The 21,112-nt window shown below is 43.0% G+C and overlaps 1 protein-coding gene across 1 annotated transcript in view; it reads right to left on the bottom strand.

The window, feature by feature from the left end:
- The window catches only part of LOC119657917 (D(1A) dopamine receptor), a 251,021-nt gene that overhangs the window by 17,434 nt on the left and 212,475 nt on the right, over positions 1-21,112 (bottom strand). Inside the window, exon 2 of the mRNA XM_038065103.1 lies at positions 18,161-19,259. Within this exon, the coding sequence (XP_037921031.1) occupies positions 18,161-18,641 (481 nt within the window). The 5' untranslated portion in view covers positions 18,642-19,259. The remainder of the gene's footprint in view (positions 1-18,160; positions 19,260-21,112) is intronic.

Here is a 21,112-nt window from a genome sequence, read left to right as displayed (position 1 = left end):
GAGAATATTTCGTATAGATTTCAAAGGAGAATATTACATCCTCCGCTTCCAAAAACACTGCCGACATTTGAAGCAATTCCACCTGCCAGCGCCACTGAAGTCGATGAAACAATAAAACGAATGAAAAATGGGGGGAAACCAACAGGACCCGATGACATCGCATCTAAGTCCTGGAAAACGAAGAGCTGGGACCCAATACTGTGGCTGAGTGAACTTTGAGCTACTGTAATTTTGTTACTAATAGTATGATTTTGATCAAACTTGGGGATAATATGCTTCATATTATGTTTTATACTACTACCAACTTTTATAACTCTGGGATACACTTAAGGGGGGTTTTACTTAATTTATCCATATCCAAATATGGTAATATACTATTATTAACTTAATTTGAACGGATATCGATATGGAGAGTATTTTGAGGCCTGGGCACCATATATAGGCAGCTTCGTTGTGAGAAAGATGTCTTCGTTGGTAAACTCACGTAATCCGTGCTAACGAGAATTTACCTATCAAGATTGATCTGAACATCGAAGTCATGGTAAACCACCAAAAGGCCGGTCGAAACAGCGGTAGGTTGATGCGGTGGATGGGGAGTTGAAAGTTTCGCCACTGCATGCAGATCAGGCTTTTGACAGAACAAAATGGTACAACCGATCAAGACGAGTCGACCCGGCTTGTAAACTGAACAATTTTGTACACGACGCCGTGCAGAACCCACAGAAATCGGTACATTTTCAGACGAAGCTTCTTAATTTAAATCGGCTGCTCTTTTAAAACAATCCCGAAATGACAACCGGTGAAATACTTTCTTCTCTCGTCAAAGTTATTTTAGACCTTCTCCATCCGTTTTGGTAATCAGTATTTTCCGTCTGCCAAAACTTTCGCACCAATTTTGCAATTGTCAACTGAGAACAAGGCATCTTATGCATAATATCCGGGTAAGTCACAGTTTCGTTGATTAAGAAGATTACGGCAGCTTTTTGTGCGGAACTCAGTTTTTTTTTTTCATTTTGCGAGGGGAAATTATCTAGCACTATCTATCCCAAGTAGTTATCGACAAAAGCGACCAAATAGATGGGAACACCAATCTTCGGCAGGCATTTTCGTATAAGGTTCTAATTGGTCGAATTGAATATATTCCTCACTTTCGGGGTCCCGCAATATTTGCCAGCGCTACCTTTTACGTGAATTACATAGTCGGCAGACCGATAGATAGGCAGATGGACAGACAGACAGACAATAAATCGATTTTTATAAGGTATCTTTTTACAAAAATTACAAAAATTATCATTAATCTTTATTTTCGTTCTTTTCCCTGTAAATTACATGGCATAGCTATATGCAATACACACCCATGCTGTGTGATAGTAAATGCGTTTTGCATAGCGGATCGTTTATTCATGTAAGTAATACTGCTAAAGCTGAAGGCATGAGGTCAAAGATCGTTGCTCAGATGCGTGCCATGGGTTTTGTAAGAACATTTTAATAAAACTTGTGCTCGCATAAAGCGAGGATGGTTTCATGTGCAAAGTTAAACAAGAAAAAATACCTGGAAATGGATGACGTAATTTTGCGGCGATCTGCATTATGCAAAGTAAATGATTCAGTAGTGTGCGCTGTAGCCCATATGTGTCAATCCACCTTGCACTCGTCCAGATCATTCACTTGTTCAAATATATTTCACAGAAAATCAATCTGTTCGCTGCTGGAAAATCAATAAAGGATAATCATCACCGATTGACTAATTTATTGTCACACTTCCTCCTTGTTTTCGAAGTTCTGTGTATTTGACAATGAGAAGGAAGGTAATATTAAAGCTGAAGCAATAGTTGATAGAAAATCACAAGAATTTCATGAAAATAGTTATACTAGTTAAAAAAGCAATGTTTCCATTGAACTAAGGAATCAATGCTTTCTCTAAGAACTCTGGGGGAGGGAGGCGTTACTTGCAGAATCGACCAGATGGCCAATTTTATATTGCTTCGTCGATAATTACCAACCTTATCGAAGAAGAACTTCAGTAAGTAGTATCATTTAGGGAGCTAGAGGTGAATCGTGAAGTTAAGCGGTAATCACAACCTAAAGCCAAGGTGTGAGAATCGCTGAATTGTTACGGGATATTAGAGAGAATCGTGGGGCGGGCTGAATTGTTACGGGATGTACCACGCGACTTGGGTATGTGGATATGAACTTAACGCACCATTTTTAATGAGAATACCAGGACACTAGAATGAGGAGGTTGACAGACTGACTGCGAAGATCTAGATCCACAATGGTGAAGGGCGAAATTGAAAAAAATCACTCAGTCGAATGGATAAATTTGAATTTCTGCCATCAGCAAAAAATCTTTATCAAAGTACCCGGTTTGCTTCAGCGGCATTTTTGTTGTCTCTGAAGAAGTGGAAACCCTAGTATCACTTTCAAAGCAACACTGCCCTTTAAACTATCACTTGACAAATTGGAGTGGTGGCCTCGGCTATAGCCCTTTTTGTTTTTATGGTTTTTAAGTGGTCCCAACGTACCGCATCAAGAACACGCGAACTTTTGTGAATGGCGTGAGGGGGGCTAATGCGTCTAAAAGGAGCTTTATACTCCCGAACCTGATTAGCATAGAGGCGTGTAAGAGTGTACCGACGGAATCTTTACAATCAAATGTAGCTGCATTATTTGCGGCCAGACTTTCACGGTTGATTTCACCATTTCCTAAGGTTTTTCGTATAGCTCTGACTTCTTAATTAAGTTCGGATGGTCTTTTGCCTATTCCTCAATCTCAAAAGTTATTATATATACTGAGATTAAGTAAAGTAAAGTGATGGGACTCTGATGGCCACTACTCTCCCTGAATGAATCTGACATCGAATTGGTTTTTACACATTCTGCAGGGCCGGGAGGAACCGCTAATGAACTGAACATTGACTGTTCAATTGATGGTTATGATAGATATTACTATTACAGAGGAGTAGGCGTCTTTCTGTAAACAACTCGATGCAGTCCAGGAGAGACTTCTTAAAAAGGACTTCATTATAACTACATAATGGACAATTTGAATGCCAAAGTGGATTCTGATAATATCTTGCTCGGACTCATTAGGGGGAAAACAAAAGTCCCTTAGGGACCGTTACGACAATAACTAGAGGTTTGTCTCTACAGTTTTCACAGTCTACGCAATAGTGGCATAGTCGGCTTCAGCTAGAAGGTAACGTACCATATCACAATCAGCAGTAGACTTCCTTTGGATGTGTAAAATGAGAGTGGCGTCGACATCAGCCTCATTGGAGATCATCAAACTGTTTCTTTCAACTCCTGCTGTTCTGTAGAGCTTTGGCTTCACTCATCAGAAAATTCTGGAAATCTAAGATTTTTCTCAGTGAGTGGGAAAAGGGTATGATCGTTAAAACTTCAAAGTAAGGAACCCGTTTTGAGTGCAATAATTGGAGGGGTTCTTGTGTGCTCCCTGTCGTCGTAAAAATAATAAATAAAATAATTTTGACATGCAAAGAACAGGTTTATTTCTGCTCTGGATCTTTCTACACTGTCTACCCAATAAAACTTTGCAGACTATTCTGAAACAGTCTGCGGGGTTCAGATCACCACTTCACCTGTTCTTCATCGACAGTATAAAAAGAGAGTGCATCGCAGGAAGGCTCTCCAGAGAAGCAAATAGGTATAATATTTTTAGGGCGACAATACTATTTATTCTTCCAATCGGTGACGTGCTTTATTGTGCCTTATCCGGAGGACGGGGTGGGCTTTAATGGGCAGTGATATCTTTCCTGAAATACCTGGACTAAGTTGATGATAACTATTTGGTTTCCCACCGGTCATGAACGTTAGCGAAGTCGCGCTGGTGTTGAAAAGAAGGCAAGGCACGTAGGTGTGGTGGACGAACTACGCTTCATTTAGATGGTAGCACTTTCCTTTGCCCTGACCAAAGAATAAGGTAACATTAGAAAATGTTTATGACTCAGGCCTGACGACATGGGGGGAGGGAGGATGGCCCGGAGTTGTCTCGGGGACCGAAATAGTAATTTTAGTGAAAAAAGTCATAATTTTCACGACAGATCAGTATAATTTTCACCCCAGGCCCATTTTCTTCGCTTAACTTGTACCCCGGGCCGGATTTTCTCTCTACGGCATTGCTATGACTAGAAAAGTGCAAATAACATTATTAATGTTTTGGATACAAGCTGGGTCTACACAGAGTTTCTCCTTGAAGAAGTGTTATCCGTCTTTATTTGCTGTTCTTAGTATCAAAACGTGGCGTTTTGCGGTTTTGTTGGTTAAGTGTGACTATTTTGTTTTCGCAAATAGAGAATGGAATAATATAATTTTTCTGAGGAAAAGAGAAGTTGGTGAAGCGTTCGTAGTGAGCAGTCTAGTCAACTACTAAAATGTTTAATTAGAGGGTGAGTCCACTGAAAATGATGAAAAAACATCGTTCGAGCTTGAGCTGCGAATCTGCCGAAAGAAGATACAAAGCTTCTATTAGTTCTCTTACCGCAAGATTTGTCGAAGCGGGTCTTAAGGGTTGCGATACCAGAAAGAAACCAAATGTTATGAAGCGAGATGAAATGGGTTCCACGAGGGAAATTCGAGGGCCGACGAATTTAACTTTGAAGTAAGTTTGTGTACAAAGATTTTAATTATGCGAGGGATCTTAAAGGGTTTTTCGACCATTATAAAAATTTTCATCAAAGTCGAAAATAAATGATTTCCGTTTTTATGCAGGTGTATGAAGAAGTTTTCAGGAATTAAAACTCAACATCATCTCCGTCACTAGTAGTAATTTTTTATTCGGGCACTCAAGAAGGGAACAAATTGTTACCGAAATATCGATACATGTCGAATAGAAAATTACTACTACCGATGTTTGTTCTGGGCTAGAACTCACATCATCATCATCAACGGCGCAACAAGCGGTATCCGGTCTAGGCCTGCCTTAATAAGGAACTCCAGACATCCCGGTTTTGCTGTCTGGCGTCCTGACCTACGCCATCGCTCCATCTTAGGCAGGGTCTGCCTCGTCTTCTTTTTCTACCATAGATATTGCCCTTATAGACTTTCCGGGTGGGATCATCCTCATCCATACGGATTAAGTGACCCGCCCATCGTAACCTATTGAGCCGGATTTTATCCACAACCGGACGGTTATGGTATCGCTCATAGATTTCGTCATTGTGTAGGCTACGGAATCGTCCATCCTCATGTAGGGGGCCAAAAATTCTTCGGAGGATTCTTCTCTCGAACGCGGTCAAGAGTTCGAAATGTTTTTTGCTAAGAACCCAAGTTTCCGAGGAATACATGAGGACTGGCAAGATCATAGTCTTGTACAGTAAGAGCTTTGACCCTATGGTGAGACGTTTCGTGCGGAACAGTCTTTGTAAGCTGAAATAGGCTCTGTTGGCTGACAACAACCGGGCGCGGATTTCATCATCGTAGTTGTTATCGGTTGTGATTTTCGACCCTAGATAGGAGAAATTGTCAACGGTCTCAAAGTTGTATTCTCCTATCCTTATTCTTCTTCGTGTTTGACTAGAGCGGTTTGATGTTGTTGGTTGATTCGTCTTCGGTGCTGACGTTGCCACCATATATTTTGTCTTCATTGATGTGCAGCCCAAGATCTCGCCTCGATTGCCGCCTGCTTGATCTGGATGAAGGCGGTTTGTCCGTGTCGGATTGATATCGTCAGCATAGGCCAGTAGTTGAATGGTGTGTGTGTGTGTGTATGGTGGGGAAGAAGCTACAGCTTCTGAGCACTCAGGCCGTGTTGGCCCATTATACTCGCCTCCCCCGTCTAATGGAATATTCCGGATTCGTTAACGTATCGCAGGATTTCCGTTAGTGGATGTGTGACCTGTCGTAATTGGAGGACATCGGCACCAAAGAACTGATGCCTGATGCGTCCATAGGCGAGGCATTCACATAGGAAATGCTCCGTGGATTCCGCTTCCTCATTACAGGAGGGACACGTATCATCTTCGGTAATTTCTATTCTGAACATATGCCCAGCTAGTGAATTATGGCCTGTCAGAATGCCCACAATACACCTGCAAGTCCTCCTGCTTTTCGACAGGATAAACTTTGCGGTACGTATGTTGGGTTCTGGCAGGAATAGTTTGGTGTGTCGAGCAGCATTTAAGTTCTGCCACCTATCGTTATGGAAAACTTGTTCCCAGTTTTTGAAAACAGATTTAGCCAATGCTACTGATACCCCAATTGCTGGCTCCGGTCCCGGCATAGGGGAGATTGACCCCTCTTTCGCTAAAGCGTCCGAGATTTCATTTTCGTCTATGCCACAGTGACCAGGTACCCAGAGTAGTTCCACCGTATTGAATCTAGACATAGAGTTTAAACGATTTCTGCATTCCTGAACGATTTTCGAGGTGATCAAAGGACTGCTCAATGCCCTCAGTGCAACTTGACTGTCACTGCAGATTGCGATGCGCCTGCCCTTCAACCGCTCGTCAATCACCCAGTTTGCCACCCTTAGGATCGCATAAACTTCGGCTTGAAAAACCGTTGCATATTGTCCCAAGGGAAAAGTCCACTTCTCGTTTTTATTCGAGAGGTAGACTCCGGCTCCAGAACCCTCTTCTGTTTTTGAGCCATCGGTGTAGAAGACTTTCGTATATCCCGCCACGCATTCCTCTGGGTCTTCCCAGTCCTCTCTACGCTTCAGGGTAACTACATATCTTCTACCAAACAGATGTATGGGGGCACGAGAATCGGAAGACATTGTAAGAACTGGATTTAGTCCTCCCAGTAACTCTTCCAATGCTCTGTGCCCTCCACATCCGTTGTTTTCCCATAGATCTAATCGAATTAGCATATGAGCTGCTCTCATTGCAGTGCTTTGAATAAATATATCCAAGGGCTGCAAATTGAGTAGTGCATTCAGAGCTGCGCCGGATGTCGTGCTCATAGCACCAGTGATACCCAGACAAACAGTTCTTTGCAGTGCGTCTAGTTTACGGTGAAAACCTTTTTGTCTCACTTTAACCCACCACACTACGGATGCATATACGAACATCGGCCTAATGATGGCAACGTATATCCACATTACCACATGAGGCCTGAGTCCCCATGTCGAGGCAAAGGTCCGTCTGCACAGCCCATAAGCTGTGAGAGCTCGTTTCATCTTTACCTCTACATGTTTGTTCCAAAGAAGTTTTTTATCTAGAGTGACCCCCAGATATGGTTTTATTTGGATTAGCTGACAAATCATGTCTAAGGCACCAGCTGTCTATCAAATCAACGGCACGCTGTATATTCCTACACACCGTTCCAAGATCCCGATCAACAGCAAGTACAGCCACGTCATCAGCATAAGCTTGAGCGTGTATTGGCAAATTTTGCAGTTCGCATTGCAGCGAGTCGATCAGCATACTCCACAGAAGCGGCGAAATCACACCTCCTTGGGGGCAGCCCTTCGTTGCTTCTGTAGTCAGGTAGCGATCGACCCCTACCTCAATGCACAACAATCCTTGCGTTAGCATAGCATGGATCCACTTAATTAAAGCATCATCAACACCATGCGCTCGGGCGGCATCACAAAGTTTTTGAAAAGGCGCACAGTCAAAAGCCCCTTCAATGTCCACGAACACCCCCATCGCGTACTCACCATTCAAAGTTGCATCCTCTATCTTTGTGACCAAAGAATGAAGAGCAGACTCACAGGACTTTTCACGTAGTTGGATGGACTTGAAGAGGATCGTACCTCTTGCATTTACCTCAGCATCACGGATCACTTTCTCGAGGGTAGGCTAAAGAGGACGCATGATAGCGCATCCCCTTGTCGTAGACCGTTGTTGATGTCGAATGGTCTTGAGAGTGATCCTGCTACTTTTATCTGGTCTCGCACATTGGTCAGGGTCAGCCTAGTCAGTCTTATTAATTTCGTCGGGATACCGAATTCCCCCATGGCCGTGTACAGTTTTACCCTGGCGATGCTATCATAGGCGCCTTTAAAGTCGATGAACAGATGGTGCAACTGTTGTTCATATTCCAACAGTTTTTCCATCGCTTGCCGCGGAGAGAAAATCTGATCTGTTGCTGATTTGCCTGGAGTGAAGCCTCTTTGGTATGGGCCAATGATGTTCTGGGCGTATGGGGCTATCCGGCCTAGCAAGATAGTGGAGAATATCTTATAGATGGTACTCAGCAACGTGATACCTCTATAATTGTTGCACTGTGTGATATCTTCCTTTTTATGTATGAGACAGATAATGCCTCATTGCTAATTGTCAGGCATTGATTCGTTGTCCCATACCTTGAGCACAAGTTGATGAACCACTTGGTGTAACTGGTCGCCTCCATATTTAACCAATTCGGCTGTAATTCCATCGGCTCCTGGCGACTTATGATTTTTTAGCCGATGAATTGCACGGATTGTTTCTCCTAAACTTGGTGAACTCACATTTGTACCAAAAATAGACGACTTGTGGTTTCGCCCAGGTCAGAGGCAACTCATTAGACAATGTCTCACCTCTGTTATTGGAGTTGCATGACCTAAGTGGTTATTAGATGCTGTTTGCCCCTAATCATAAATCAGCGACTGCAATGCGTTGGTTTACAGAGAATACCATTGTCGGTCAGACTGAGAAATCCGACTTTGTTTGCCTCTCTTTTCAAATGTAGAGCATTTGGACAATGTCCATGACCCGGTGAGAGAACAAAGAGATGTTATTAGTGTAATTGAAGTATTTGAGAAAAGATGGACATGTGGATGTCAATTGGACAGGACAGCATGAGGAGTGTCTCCGATAACATGAAGAAATAATATTGATGACAAGATGCAACCCTGACAGACTCCGGTTGGGATCACAAATTGCTCTGAGGTTTTACTTCGTTACGGCACGTAACATTTTGCTCATCATATGTCGCTGTGATAAAAACTATCAGTGTCTCCAAATAAACTCCCTGTTCATGCTGTCCAAAGTCTTCTTGGACGATGAGGAGTAGATGAATTGAAGATCTGAACTCTGAAACCATCTGCGGCGACTTTTGCCTCCCTGACCTGCGCGGTAACGAATTTCCTTTTATAACAGCGCACTCTATGTTCGAACTTCCGGGACTTTGCTTAGCATCGGAGTTCAAACACCGCCGCTCGCTATCACACGCAACCATCAGCAGAACCTTTAATTCCTTCCATTGAATCCGCTTTCATGATTTCCCAGTCAGTCACATCCTGCGTCTCTACGACGATTCTGCGCAGCATCCGAGGAAAGCGCATTTTTTATGGTGGCCCAATGGTCATCGATATTCTTAGGCCAGTTGTTCAGAGTATCTGCCGTCCGCTCAAGGGTATAGCTCTTCAACTGTCGAGCGACATCTTGATTATATGAGTGGCCGATATTGAACTTCGGAGGGTCACAGTTCTCTAAGTTTGCAAGAAGTGGTGGACACAACACGCAAAGGAACGTAAACGACCATCAGATGGTGATCTCTTTCGAAGTCTTAAATCTACTTCTAATCGGGAAGTTGTCGATCGAATTGTTCGTACGGTGTCGGTTAATTGACCTAATAGCAGGCTCTGTGCTCGTACAATGGGCCACTAATGACCAGGTGGTGCAAGATGCAGAAGTTCACAAAGCTCCCACCATTATTGTTACGGTTGCCAAGACTGTGTTTCCTCATTACTGGTCCGAGCAAGGTGTTATCAAAGTCTACCTTTGCATTAGATCACCCATCACGATTACAATGTCACGTTTAGGAAGCCCCTTCTGAGCTGTGTGTGAATGCCCGTAATTGTGATACTTCTTAATCTGGACCGGAATCTTCCAGTCAGTTCCAAAGGGGGCCTCTTACGGCAGCGTTCAGAAACGACTCCACGCAGGATTGGTGTGTGTTACCACTTGACTTTACTGGCTAGAGGAATACTCTCCAGAGTCCCACTATCTTACTTCGCTGAGGCCCAGAATGTACAGCTTATATCTTTGGAATTCCCGTTTGAGTTGGAGACAGGGAGCATTCTGTGTGGAGTTGGACTGTAGTTACTTTCAAGTTTAGGGCAAAGAGACCATGTTGTAAGGCTCCTGATCGATTGTTTTGTTGGAAATTTCAAAGAAGCGCATGGGTAGTGGCACGATTCCTAGTTGGGTATGACAAATCCAAAGCCCAATCGCTGAATACGAAAACAAATCAGTAATAACGAAGGCAAATAGACCCCAGAATAAATCATTATTTTGATTGCAGTAATGAATTGCGATTTCCAAATTTATACAAGCTATTTAACTAAATAAACAAACAAATTGTGTGCAAATATATTCGGCATATTCTGACTTGCTATATTTCATACTTCAGTGGCAAAGCCACAAAATTAATGAGAAGAGAAAACTTCAACATGATTGAAGTAATATTGATTGGTTTTCACACATTTGAAAATATGGTGTGTGATCAAGTGCTTTTAGTTTGTTGGTTTTAGCCCGTGTGAGAATTTCGAGGGACCACACTTTGGGGTGATTATAACTATTATTTTCCATGCAAATAATTTGAGGTTTCTGAACACCAGAGTGTGAATCTCCTTACGGAAACGTTCAGTAATTTCATACAGAATAACGTAATGTTGTTCCAATACAAACTGCTTCCATTCTAGCTAAAATAAAGTTACATAAAGTTGTGCGAAAATGAAAAAAATACATTGCTAGTTTCATTAACATTCCTGACAACATTTATTTAATTAGGTGTTTTACTTCGCATTACCAACAAGACAGCTGCAAGGAAAACAAGGCATCAGGGAAGTGTGCGTGAGCTAGAATATCATGCACGATGAATACTACTGGCCACTTCGCACATAAATGACGAGATTCATAGTAGATTCCGCAGATAGACCGGCATAATAAGCATAATGAGTACCGCGGGAACAATGCACTATGAAAGGAGCACGCGATAATCAACTAATTGTTAAAGTTCCTGTGAATGGGTTCTTAAAACCCAGCAGAATTGATTATTCAGGAAAGTTCCTAAAAAGTTCCAAGAGTTTATTATTACAAACAATGAATCAGCGGCAGCGGGAGTGGTGGGAAAAAGTTTTGTTTGCTACAGGAAAGTTTTTTTGGCATATATGAAACTCGAAAATTGATAAATAAATATCAGAGGATTTATAGGCGGGCTAAGATTCAGAGTTAACTAAGAAGTATTTGTTTTTCTGAAGAAGAATGAAAACTTTTCGTAAAAGGTGTGAGATTTGTCTTTAAGCATTCCGGTCCCGAAAAGCTAATCGGAAAATTGAAATTCACTCTTTCAAAAAGTTTCAAAGAAGCTAAACCAAAATGAACTCTCGCAACTTCTCATGTGTGTGTTATAAATTTCTTTCAAACTCGTCAAAAGTACAAGTATAAGTTGACGCCGCCTGGTCTCAATCTTATTGTTCTAGTGCCCCAATTTCACCCCAAAAATAGATACATGGATAACGTATTTATCGCGCGCCGTCTCGGCCCAAGTAAAGGAGTTGGAACAAGTTCCTCTTTCAGTGCTATAAATTACACTTTCATTACGTCTAACATTTGGTCTTTGCTTCGAAGGGTTACATGCTAAATTCCAGTTAATGTCCTAAGGAAAACTTTTTTGTCGTCTTCGGGGTTGTAAGGCTTCTTCTCAGTATCTACTCCACAGAATGATTGGCATCGTAATAAGTGAGGGGAGGGAAGGATTTAGAAAACAAAACTTGAATGGAAATGAATTCATCATCACAATCGTCACCGAGACGCCATACAAATGCAAATTAACGGAAGGCATTGACCAGGAATACAATGTTACACCATTTCGAAAAATATGTATGAATGTTTCCTTTGCTATCAATAAAACTCTCCTCCGGAAATTCAAATAACTGGCTGCTCGTATTTTGCTGATTGTACGGTTCCATATCCAGTGCAAATAAGAGAAACGGAATGAATTTATTGTCCTGAAAGGATCAAGGAAATGTTTACTTTGCTAACAAATATGAGGAGGAAGTGTTTTGTTTGAGTTTGAGTTTGAGTTTTTTTGTTTGAAAAGTCATGAGGCCTTTTCCGGGTCGCGTTCAAGTAGGTCATTATCGGCGAAGAACGGAAATCGGATAATATTAACATATTCAAGAATCGAACCAATTTGTCAGCTGTACTAATGATTTGAACTAAGGAGTCAGAAATGAACCAAGTTAAATATTGTCAATCAAGAGGACAGAGCCATCAACTAAAGTGGCGAGTTTCGACCGTTCAGACTCGTCAGTATCTAAGTATAACAATAGCGAAGTCAGTGCCAGAGTTGCGGATTGGAAGTCTGTGGTTAGGACGCCTATTCTCTGCTTTTTAACCAATTATGGTGGAACAAGTTTAACGTAGATAGTCCAAGAATTATTAAGCCCGTTTGCGGAGCTGTTAACGGAGCTACACGTTATCGAACAGGAAGACCATTCTGCGAATTCTTTTGGATGTAAACGTCGATGCTTTCATTCCCGAACGCTTTCCCAACCCAGGTTTGAAAGTTTTGGACTTGCTGGCATCATTGAAGATATAATCCCGAAGCCACCAAGTATAGGAAATCGTGTCGCGAAATACTATGGGAATTCATTGAAGGTGGCAAACGACCCCGTTTCATCGTTTTCATACCGCCTGCATATGGTCGAAAAAAAATACGAAAACACAGATGCCGATATATACCTTTATCTGTGCTCCAAATTTCAAAGATGAGCTTACGGCTGCCAACAGATGGTTGAGGCAAGGGAGTTCACCATTTTTACAGATGACAAGCTGGATAACTTTCGCCTTCCGTAAAAAAAAACGAGTTCCCACCATGTCAATTTCGTCACCTAGATTATATCGGGCAGTTTGCTCAAAATGTTGCAACAGGGAAACGCAGGGCTTCGACTAAAGCAATTCCAGATTCCGGGGGCCAGCTGTCAGCTATAGTGTGATCTGCCTACTGGTACTATCTGACATTACTCACCCATTCCGAAAAATTGATTTCAGCTTTAACACCACCTCTTCCATCCAGGAGCAAACACAGGGGTAACACAGAGGTATATTTGGCGATCTGTCAAAACCGATTGCAGGAACTGACGTGGCTGCAATAACTGTCTGCGATCAAAAGTGGCTCGTCATGCAACCGGGTCAGTCGGGATGTTTGCGCCACCATTACCTTGATTCGAGCACCCTCATCTGTATCTTATCGTGATGTCTTATTGTGAGGGGCAACACTACTGCCTGACTATGGTATATCTACCGTTGCCCAAAATCCAAAAAGATTGCAAATAACAAATCAGCCAACTGCAGCCCTAAAGAAGTCAGCAACTCATTCAGAAATAGCTGCGTCAGAATTTTCGCAAGCAAAAACAGAGATATCAACATCAGCCCGAAATAAAAATGTAAATGAGGTGAGTCGGGAAATTCTTCCTTTTGTCGACATTAGACCTTTTGATACATTTGAAAAATCAAAAATAATGTTTCCTGATCCTTAGCGCAAATAATTACCTATGATGAAGCTCCGGCTGCTCACTTTTTACGCCACAAAGATCAGATCATAAACATACAATTGTTCGCTTTGAACAAATTCTAAACAAGCAAGTGCTACAATGCAAGAATTACCAGCGGGTGGGTCATGCGGCAATCAGTGTGCAGTGTCAATTGTGACCAGATTCATGTTCCAATTGAAGACGTCAAAATATTGGAGCAGGCACCAACGTACTTCAATTAAAGCGCAAATGACCAACTACCGGAACTGCCAATCTTCAGCACGGAACCAAGTAGAGATGGCAGAATAGAAAAATAGCATGATAACGAACTAGCCATCATATAGTCACAACGCCACCGGTTGCTGTGATTAGCTCCAGACAAGCTGAACATTGAAAAAAGGAACTCACTACCACGATTCAGCCAGTTTTGGCGGGTTCATCAATAGTTGGTGGGCTGTACGATTGCATATGGCGCCTAGAAAAAATAACGAGTGGAGACTGTGTGGAGATTGTTGCTCACACAGCAGCTAGACTTGTGCCGAGAAGTACTCAGTTCGGCACATCCAAGACTTCGCCGAGGCGCTCTATGGTAATAGTGTCTTTTTAACAATCGATTTGGTAAGAGAATTTAACCAGATCCCGGCTGAAGAAGGCATAACAAAGTCTGCCATCACAACACCGTTCGGCCTTGATGGCGATTCATCGACGAGGTCTTGGGAGGTTTGGACTTTTGTTATGCCTACATCTTCCCGCGAAAAGCACGCGAAGCACTGAAAAGTTCTGTTACAAAAGTTGAAATAATGTGGACTTCTGGTGAATCCAAGCAAATGCGGTTTTGATCAGCACGAGGTCAGTTTCTTAAGAAACCTGGTCTTAAAAGAGGGGACGAGTCCCTTAGTAATTAAAGTCATACCTGCAACCAATCAATATGAAGAAGCTTAGCGCATTTTTGAGAATGTTAAATTTTTACAGAAGGTTTATACCCACAGCAGCAGCAGTACAGGCATCATTCAACGAGATTTTTCACAGTAAAATTAAAAGAAATTCACCAATCACTGCTGGACCAGGGAATCTACTGTAGCTCTGAAGTTTCAAAAATGCATTATAACAGACAACGCTGCTTGCACATCCAAAATCTGATGCACGTTTGGCCACTTATGTAATGCATTTGACCTCGCGATTCAAGAAGTCCTTCAACAACAGGTTAACTGTACTTGACAGCCATTGGGTTTCTTTTCAAGAAAGCTCGGACTAGCGGAACGCAAATACGGAGCGTAATACCGGAAACTATTGACTATGTTCCTAGCGAGAAAACACTTTCCTTATATGGCTGAGCCCGGGAGTTCACCACCTTTATGAACCACAAGTTGCTGACCGTCCCCTTCTATAAACAAGTCGGGAAACCGGAAGCTGGACGCTTCAGGTATGAAATGTTTTGTGCATTTCTTATATAAAGACATAATATAATATATGCATACATTACGTGAATATATGCATATATTACGTGAGAGTATCCACTTTCGGGTGATATTGACATTTACAGTTTTGAATTTACAAAGAAACGACAACTTCGACCTATTATAACTTTGTCAGTAATAGTGCGATTTCACCAAACTTGGTAGAATCATGCTCTGTTATAGTCTATATTATTGCAGAATTTTGTGGTGCTAGCATGAATTTAAGGGAGGTTTTACAGCCAGTTATTAAAAATCATAGTAATAGGCTATTTCGAAGCCTAGGCAATATACAGTGGCAGCCTCTTGATTTTTTTCAGATTTTTCGGTTGAGTAGTTTCTGAGAATGGGTCTGTTAAAGAAATTATAATTTTCGACCACTCGCACCCCCCACCTTTCCAATAAATGGCAAAACTAAGAACAACTTCGGCAAGTACTAATCGAACTTTCAACGCCCCACACTTCCCACCTTTTCGCATGACTATATTTGACGGAAAAAAATTTACAGCCCCATTTTGCATGTATGGGGAGTTACTCCCCCCCCCCCCCCCAATTCGACGTAAAAGGATGTAACTCACTATATGCGTGAGCGTTCACAGTTCCCACCTTTCTACCAAATTTGGTCTCAGTCGGTACAACCGTTTCCGAGAAAAATGCGTGTGGCGGATAGACAGACAAACAGACAGGCAGTAAACACAAAACCTTAAAACGAGTGCTAAGAACTTCAATTTCAATTTTGGAAAAATATGTCAAATACCTTTCGTGTTGCTTTGAAAATCTCACTGTGAAGGAGCAACATGGGTGTTGGACCGTAACTAGCTTAAAGGAATTATCAACTTTTTTTTACCAAATATAAACATGTGGGGTACCAAATGAAAGGTATCGATAGATTGTTGTCAAAGGTGGTCTCAGTTTTGACATTTAGTGCACAATGGGGGAAGGCGGGTGCGGAAAGTGGTCATTTCTTTCACGGGCCCATTCTCAGTACCTATCCAACCAAAAACTGGAATGCCAGAAAGCATTGCAGAATAGTCTTCACCCTAGACGACTCCCATAAGATAACCTATGATAGCACATCATCATCATCAACGGCGCAACAACCGGTATCCGGTCCAGGCCTGCCTTAATAAGGAACTCCAGACATCCCGGTTTTGCGCCGAGGTCCACCAATTCGATATCCCTAAAAGCTGTCTGGCGTCCTGGCCCACGCCATCGCTCCATCTTAGGCAGGGTCTGCCTCGTCTTCTTTTCCTACCATAGATATTGCCCTTATAGACTTTCCGGGTGGGATCATCTTCATCCATACGGATTAAGTGACCCGCCCACCGTAACCTATTGAGCCGGATTTTATCCACAACCGGACGGTCATGGTATCGCTCATAGATTTCGTCATTGTGTAGGCTACGGAATCGTCCATCCTCATGTAGGGGGCCAAAAATTCTTCGGAGGATTCTTCTCTCGAACGCGGCCAAGAGTTCGCAATTTTTCTTGCTAAGAACCCAAGTTTCCGAGGAATACATGAGGACTGGCAAGATCATAGTCTTGTACAGTAAGAGCTTTGACCCTATGGTGAGACGTTTCGAGCGGAATGGCTTTTGTAAGCTAAAATAGGCTCTGTTGGCTGACAACAACCGTGCGCGGATTTCATCATCGTAGTTGTTATCGGTTGTGATTTTCGACCCTAGATAGGAGAAATTGTCAACGGTCTCAAAGTTGTATTCCCCTATCCTTATTCTTGTTCGTGCTTGTGTTTGACCAGTGCGGTTTGATGTTGTTGGTTGATTCGTCTTCGGTGCTGACGTTGCCACCATGTATTTTGTCTTGCCTTCATTGATGTGCAGCCCAAGATCTCGCGCCGCCTGCTCGATCTGGATGAAGGCAGTTTGTATGTCTCGGGTGGTTCTTCCCATGATGTCGATATCGTCAGCATAGGCCAGTAGTTGGGTGGACTTGAAGAGGATCGTACCTCTTGCATTCACCTCAGCATCACGGATCACTTTCTCGAGGGCCAGGTTAAAGAGGACGCATGATAGCGCATCCCCTTGTCGTAGACCGTTGTTGATGTCGAATGGCCTTGAGAGTGATCCTGCTGCTTTTATCTGGCCTCGCACATTGGTCAGGGCCAGCCTAGTCAGTCTTATTAATTTCGTCGGGATACCGAATTCTCCCATGGCCGTGTACAGTTTTACCCTGGCTATGCTATCATAGGCGGCTTTAAAGTCGATGAACAGATGGTGCAACTGTTGTCCATATTCCAACAGTTTTTCCATCGCCTGCCGCAGAGAGAAAATCTGATCTGTTGCTGATTTGCCTGGAGTGAAGCCTCTTTGGTATGGTCAATGAAGTTCTGGGCGTATGGGGCTATCCGGCCTAGCAAGATAGTGGAGAATATCTTATAGATGGTGCTCAGCAACGTAATATCTAATATGTGATATGGGAGAATTCGCGCCGATAAAATCAATAAGTCAGGCTGACCCTGACCGACGTACTAGCTAAGATAAAGCACTGGGATCACTAGGAGTGAAAATCACAACTAATGGGAGCTTCGATGACAAAGTTTTCACACGATAGTTGGCATCTAAAAGATCCCATTGCAGTTAACAAAAAATATTCGCTCGAAATATTTCACTATAGGAACAAAACTCCTACTTTACAAGACAGTGATCTTGGTAGTCCTTTTATATTCCTCCAAGGTTTGAGTTCTCGGAATTTAAAATTGTGAACTGTTAGTTGCATTCAGAGAGAGAGAAAAGATCCTCAGAAACATTTTTGGCGTAATACAGATTCGGTAACACACACAAGGGGGACATCTATGAGTGATCCAATGCAATATCTATGGTAGAAAAGAAGATGTGACAGATCCAGCCTTTAATAGAACGATAGCATAGACTAGGATACCGCCTCATACACTATTGGTTATGGTGATACGGAGTTCACACTTTCAATGTCGATAGACAGCCCCGTTGGAGCTGGCAGTAAGGATTTATTATATCATAAACTTTTAATAAATGACATTATCCTAATTCTCATCAGTTTTCGCAGCCGTCTGCCTTCCGCACTAATCAATGGTTTCCCAATCCCGATAATTCGTACATCAGTAATGCGTATTTCTGGCTAATTCGTACAAATTTGCCGGTCCTCAGAGCTAATTTTCTTTATTTTGCACTCCCGATAATCGGTAATCCCGATATTTCGTACTAAATCGTCAGTTCCTTGACGACACGAATAATGAGGATTCTACTCTATATGAAACAGAAGAAGTTTTCATGCTTACCTATTGCTGTTTTCGTCCTTACATTCCTCGAATAAGCCATAGGATGTAGTATAGCCCAATATCGATCAATTGACACGGCCACTAAGCAGAATATGGAGATCGTACAAAGCACCACAAGTAGCGAGACCGTAAAAAGGCATGCATGCAAATTAGTTGGCAATCCGACCGACGCTAATATCGCGAAAGGAACACCAAGTAGACCGACTAGAAAGTCCGCAATCGCCAAGGACACTATATAGTAATTAGTTCGCCTTCGTAACTTTCTATCTCTCTGAAACACTATAATCACCATTAAATTTCCTATGATCGCAATGACCGCTACAAGGATTTCGAAAACGGTATAAGGAACATTGAGTTCAGTGGAGAGTTCCTCCGTGGACGTCCTTTTCGTGGGAATGTAAAGCTCAAATGGTAATTGTAGAGCCGTGGAATTATTGGTGATTTCGAAGTCTGAATATGCGATAAAGCGATATTCGGACATTTTTTCACGCTAAGCTGCGTCTTTTGCCGTCGAGTCGCCGTTGCGGGAAGAAAAGGCGCGAGAAATTGATTCGCAACAGTTCGGGCACACCCTGCTTCCGTTAGGGGTAGTAAGTATTCAGGCGCACGTTTTCATTCAAATTGAATTCCATTAAGCGTAAATACTATTTAATATTGCTATGTATTCAGTGTACGCGCGGATCGAACCGAGTTTATATGCCATTGTTGTCCTTTTGCTTTTCAGTGCACAGAGCCACTTCCTGCCAGAGCATTATATTTACATTAAGGACACTGCACTTGTGGTTTCCACTAATATCGTCACGGAACCGTTACGAGCGCGTCATTTTTTCCCGTCGATAAGTATGCAATTTCTATGTGCCTTCACGTATAGTTCTTGGCAGGAAAAAGGACGAGAAGTTTGCGTGTTGGTGGTAGGATGCGAAACGTGTAGAATGAAGTCAAGTTGGTAATACTGGTGGCAACTGAGAATGGCATTGCAAACGATGTTACTGCTCCTCTTGGCGCTGTTGATTGTAATTTTACGTTTCCTAGAAACCGCTTCAGTTGATTGGCCATTTATCGTTGATGATGAATGTTTGGGGCGATAGTCCTTACCTTCCTGCAAAATTGAAAGATATATTGCGTGTTAGCGACGATAAACATGCTTGAATAGTTTCAAGAAACCAATTAATAACAATGCATGGAATGGACAGAAGGTGGTGCAGTTCACTCGTCATAATGGAGTGGTCGGCAATCTATTTTGTGGTGGTCAAGGAGGTTCCCGAAGGAATGGGGCAAAGATATGGACAGCGACTGCACGTACTCGTAAATACAAAGGTCAAATTTATAGGAGAATTCAGAAGCCATTTTTTATAAAATGGTTTGGGTTGAGAAGGGAAATTGGAGTTTTAAGTGGGAGCTAACCGAATTGCTTTGTTTATTTATTCGAACATACCTATATCTTGTTTCTGTAAGAAGCTGAAAACCCATTTTATTTTAAAACTTGGGAAGAATTTTCAAGCAAGCAATTCGCTGGTCATTCTGTTTTTTTTTGGGAGTAGGGTAGGTGAATGCGTTTACGCACAGAGTGTTGGACTCCTGCAACTAAACACCTTCCTGTCATCAGAGAACTAGCCTGGAACCGTTTGACACATTACTTCGGGCTAGCCCTCCCGCTCTTCCGGCTTTGGGAGCCTTCAAGTCAGGGAATTCTTTTCACCAACGGGAGGGGAGGAAGGGAGTTGTTGTTAGTTCAGGGAATCCCTTACCGTCCGATCCCTCCGCCGGTCGAGTTCAATCTTCTTCGTAGTAAGAAGAGCCCGAACATAATGCGCAATACGATTCCAGCTGCCAGCGCTCTTCAGCATCTCTCTGACAATGTTGTCTGGAGAGAGCTCCCTTGTGTCTGCTTAAAGCTGCTGGCGGAGATTGTCCCACCTCTCGCAAGAGTAAAAGGTGTGTTCAGCGTCATCCGCCACTCTATTGCAGAACACACAATCAGGAGATCGCGCCTTCTCAATCCTGTGCAGGTAACACTGAAAAGAAGAAGAAGTTGGGTAAGGAAGTAATCAATCTCACCGTGCTTTCTGTTCAACCATGGGTCTAATTTGGCGCCCCTTGGCTCATTTTGGCAAGAAAGTTGCCAGCAGGCTCAGCAGACTATCATAAGAAGCGTTCCAGAGGTCCGGCCCTAGGATGGATCCCTGTGCTACTCCCGACGTGATTTCCATCCTCCTCTGGCCCTCTAGCGTCTCATAGAGCAGGGAGCGGTCTTTCAGATAATCCCTCAATATCCGCAAGAGATAGCTTGGCACGTGAAAGGAGTTCTCTAGTGTGCCTAGCATATCTGTCCATCTTACGGAATTGAAGGCATTTCTGACATCAAGCGTTATGAGGAGCACTATCCGTCGAGATAGGCGGCTGCGTGCCCCGGCTCGATTAAACGCATTTACGATTTCCATAACAGCACTGTAGATTTCCCTGTTCTACACCCGAACTGCCTTGCGGATAAGTCCCCAGCAGCACGGATCGCTTCAGCGAGTCTACCCCTGATGAGCTTCTCGAGCACTTTTCCGGCCGTGACAAGCATACACAGCGGTCGGTATGCAGACGGGAGCTCCGGGTCTCCTTTACCCTTACTGATCAACGCGAGTCTGGCCACTTTCCAGTGACAAGGAAAAATGCCTTCCTTCAAGTACGCGTTGAACACTACAAGCAGCAATTCTGGAAATTGGCGGAACACCAGTTTGTAAAGTTCCGCCGGGATGCCATCAGGACCTAGCGCCTTCCTGTTTTTCATAGTGAGACCCGCTTCTTCGAGCTCTCTCATTATGAAAAGGGGGCAATTCACGACGATTTCCGCGCTATTTACATCAACCCGTACAGGGTGTCTGGCGAACAATGCCCGCATAATGCGGTCCATCTGGTCGGTGCTCAGTATGCAGGGTTTCCGCAGAGCCCCAATTTTCCGAG

This window comes from Hermetia illucens, chromosome 5 (genome assembly GCF_905115235.1).
Source record: "Hermetia illucens chromosome 5, iHerIll2.2.curated.20191125, whole genome shotgun sequence".
Classification (NCBI taxonomy): domain Eukaryota; kingdom Metazoa; phylum Arthropoda; class Insecta; order Diptera; family Stratiomyidae; genus Hermetia; species Hermetia illucens.
The sequence above is the reverse complement of the archived record's forward strand: the minus strand, read 5'-3'. Positions and strand labels throughout refer to the sequence as shown.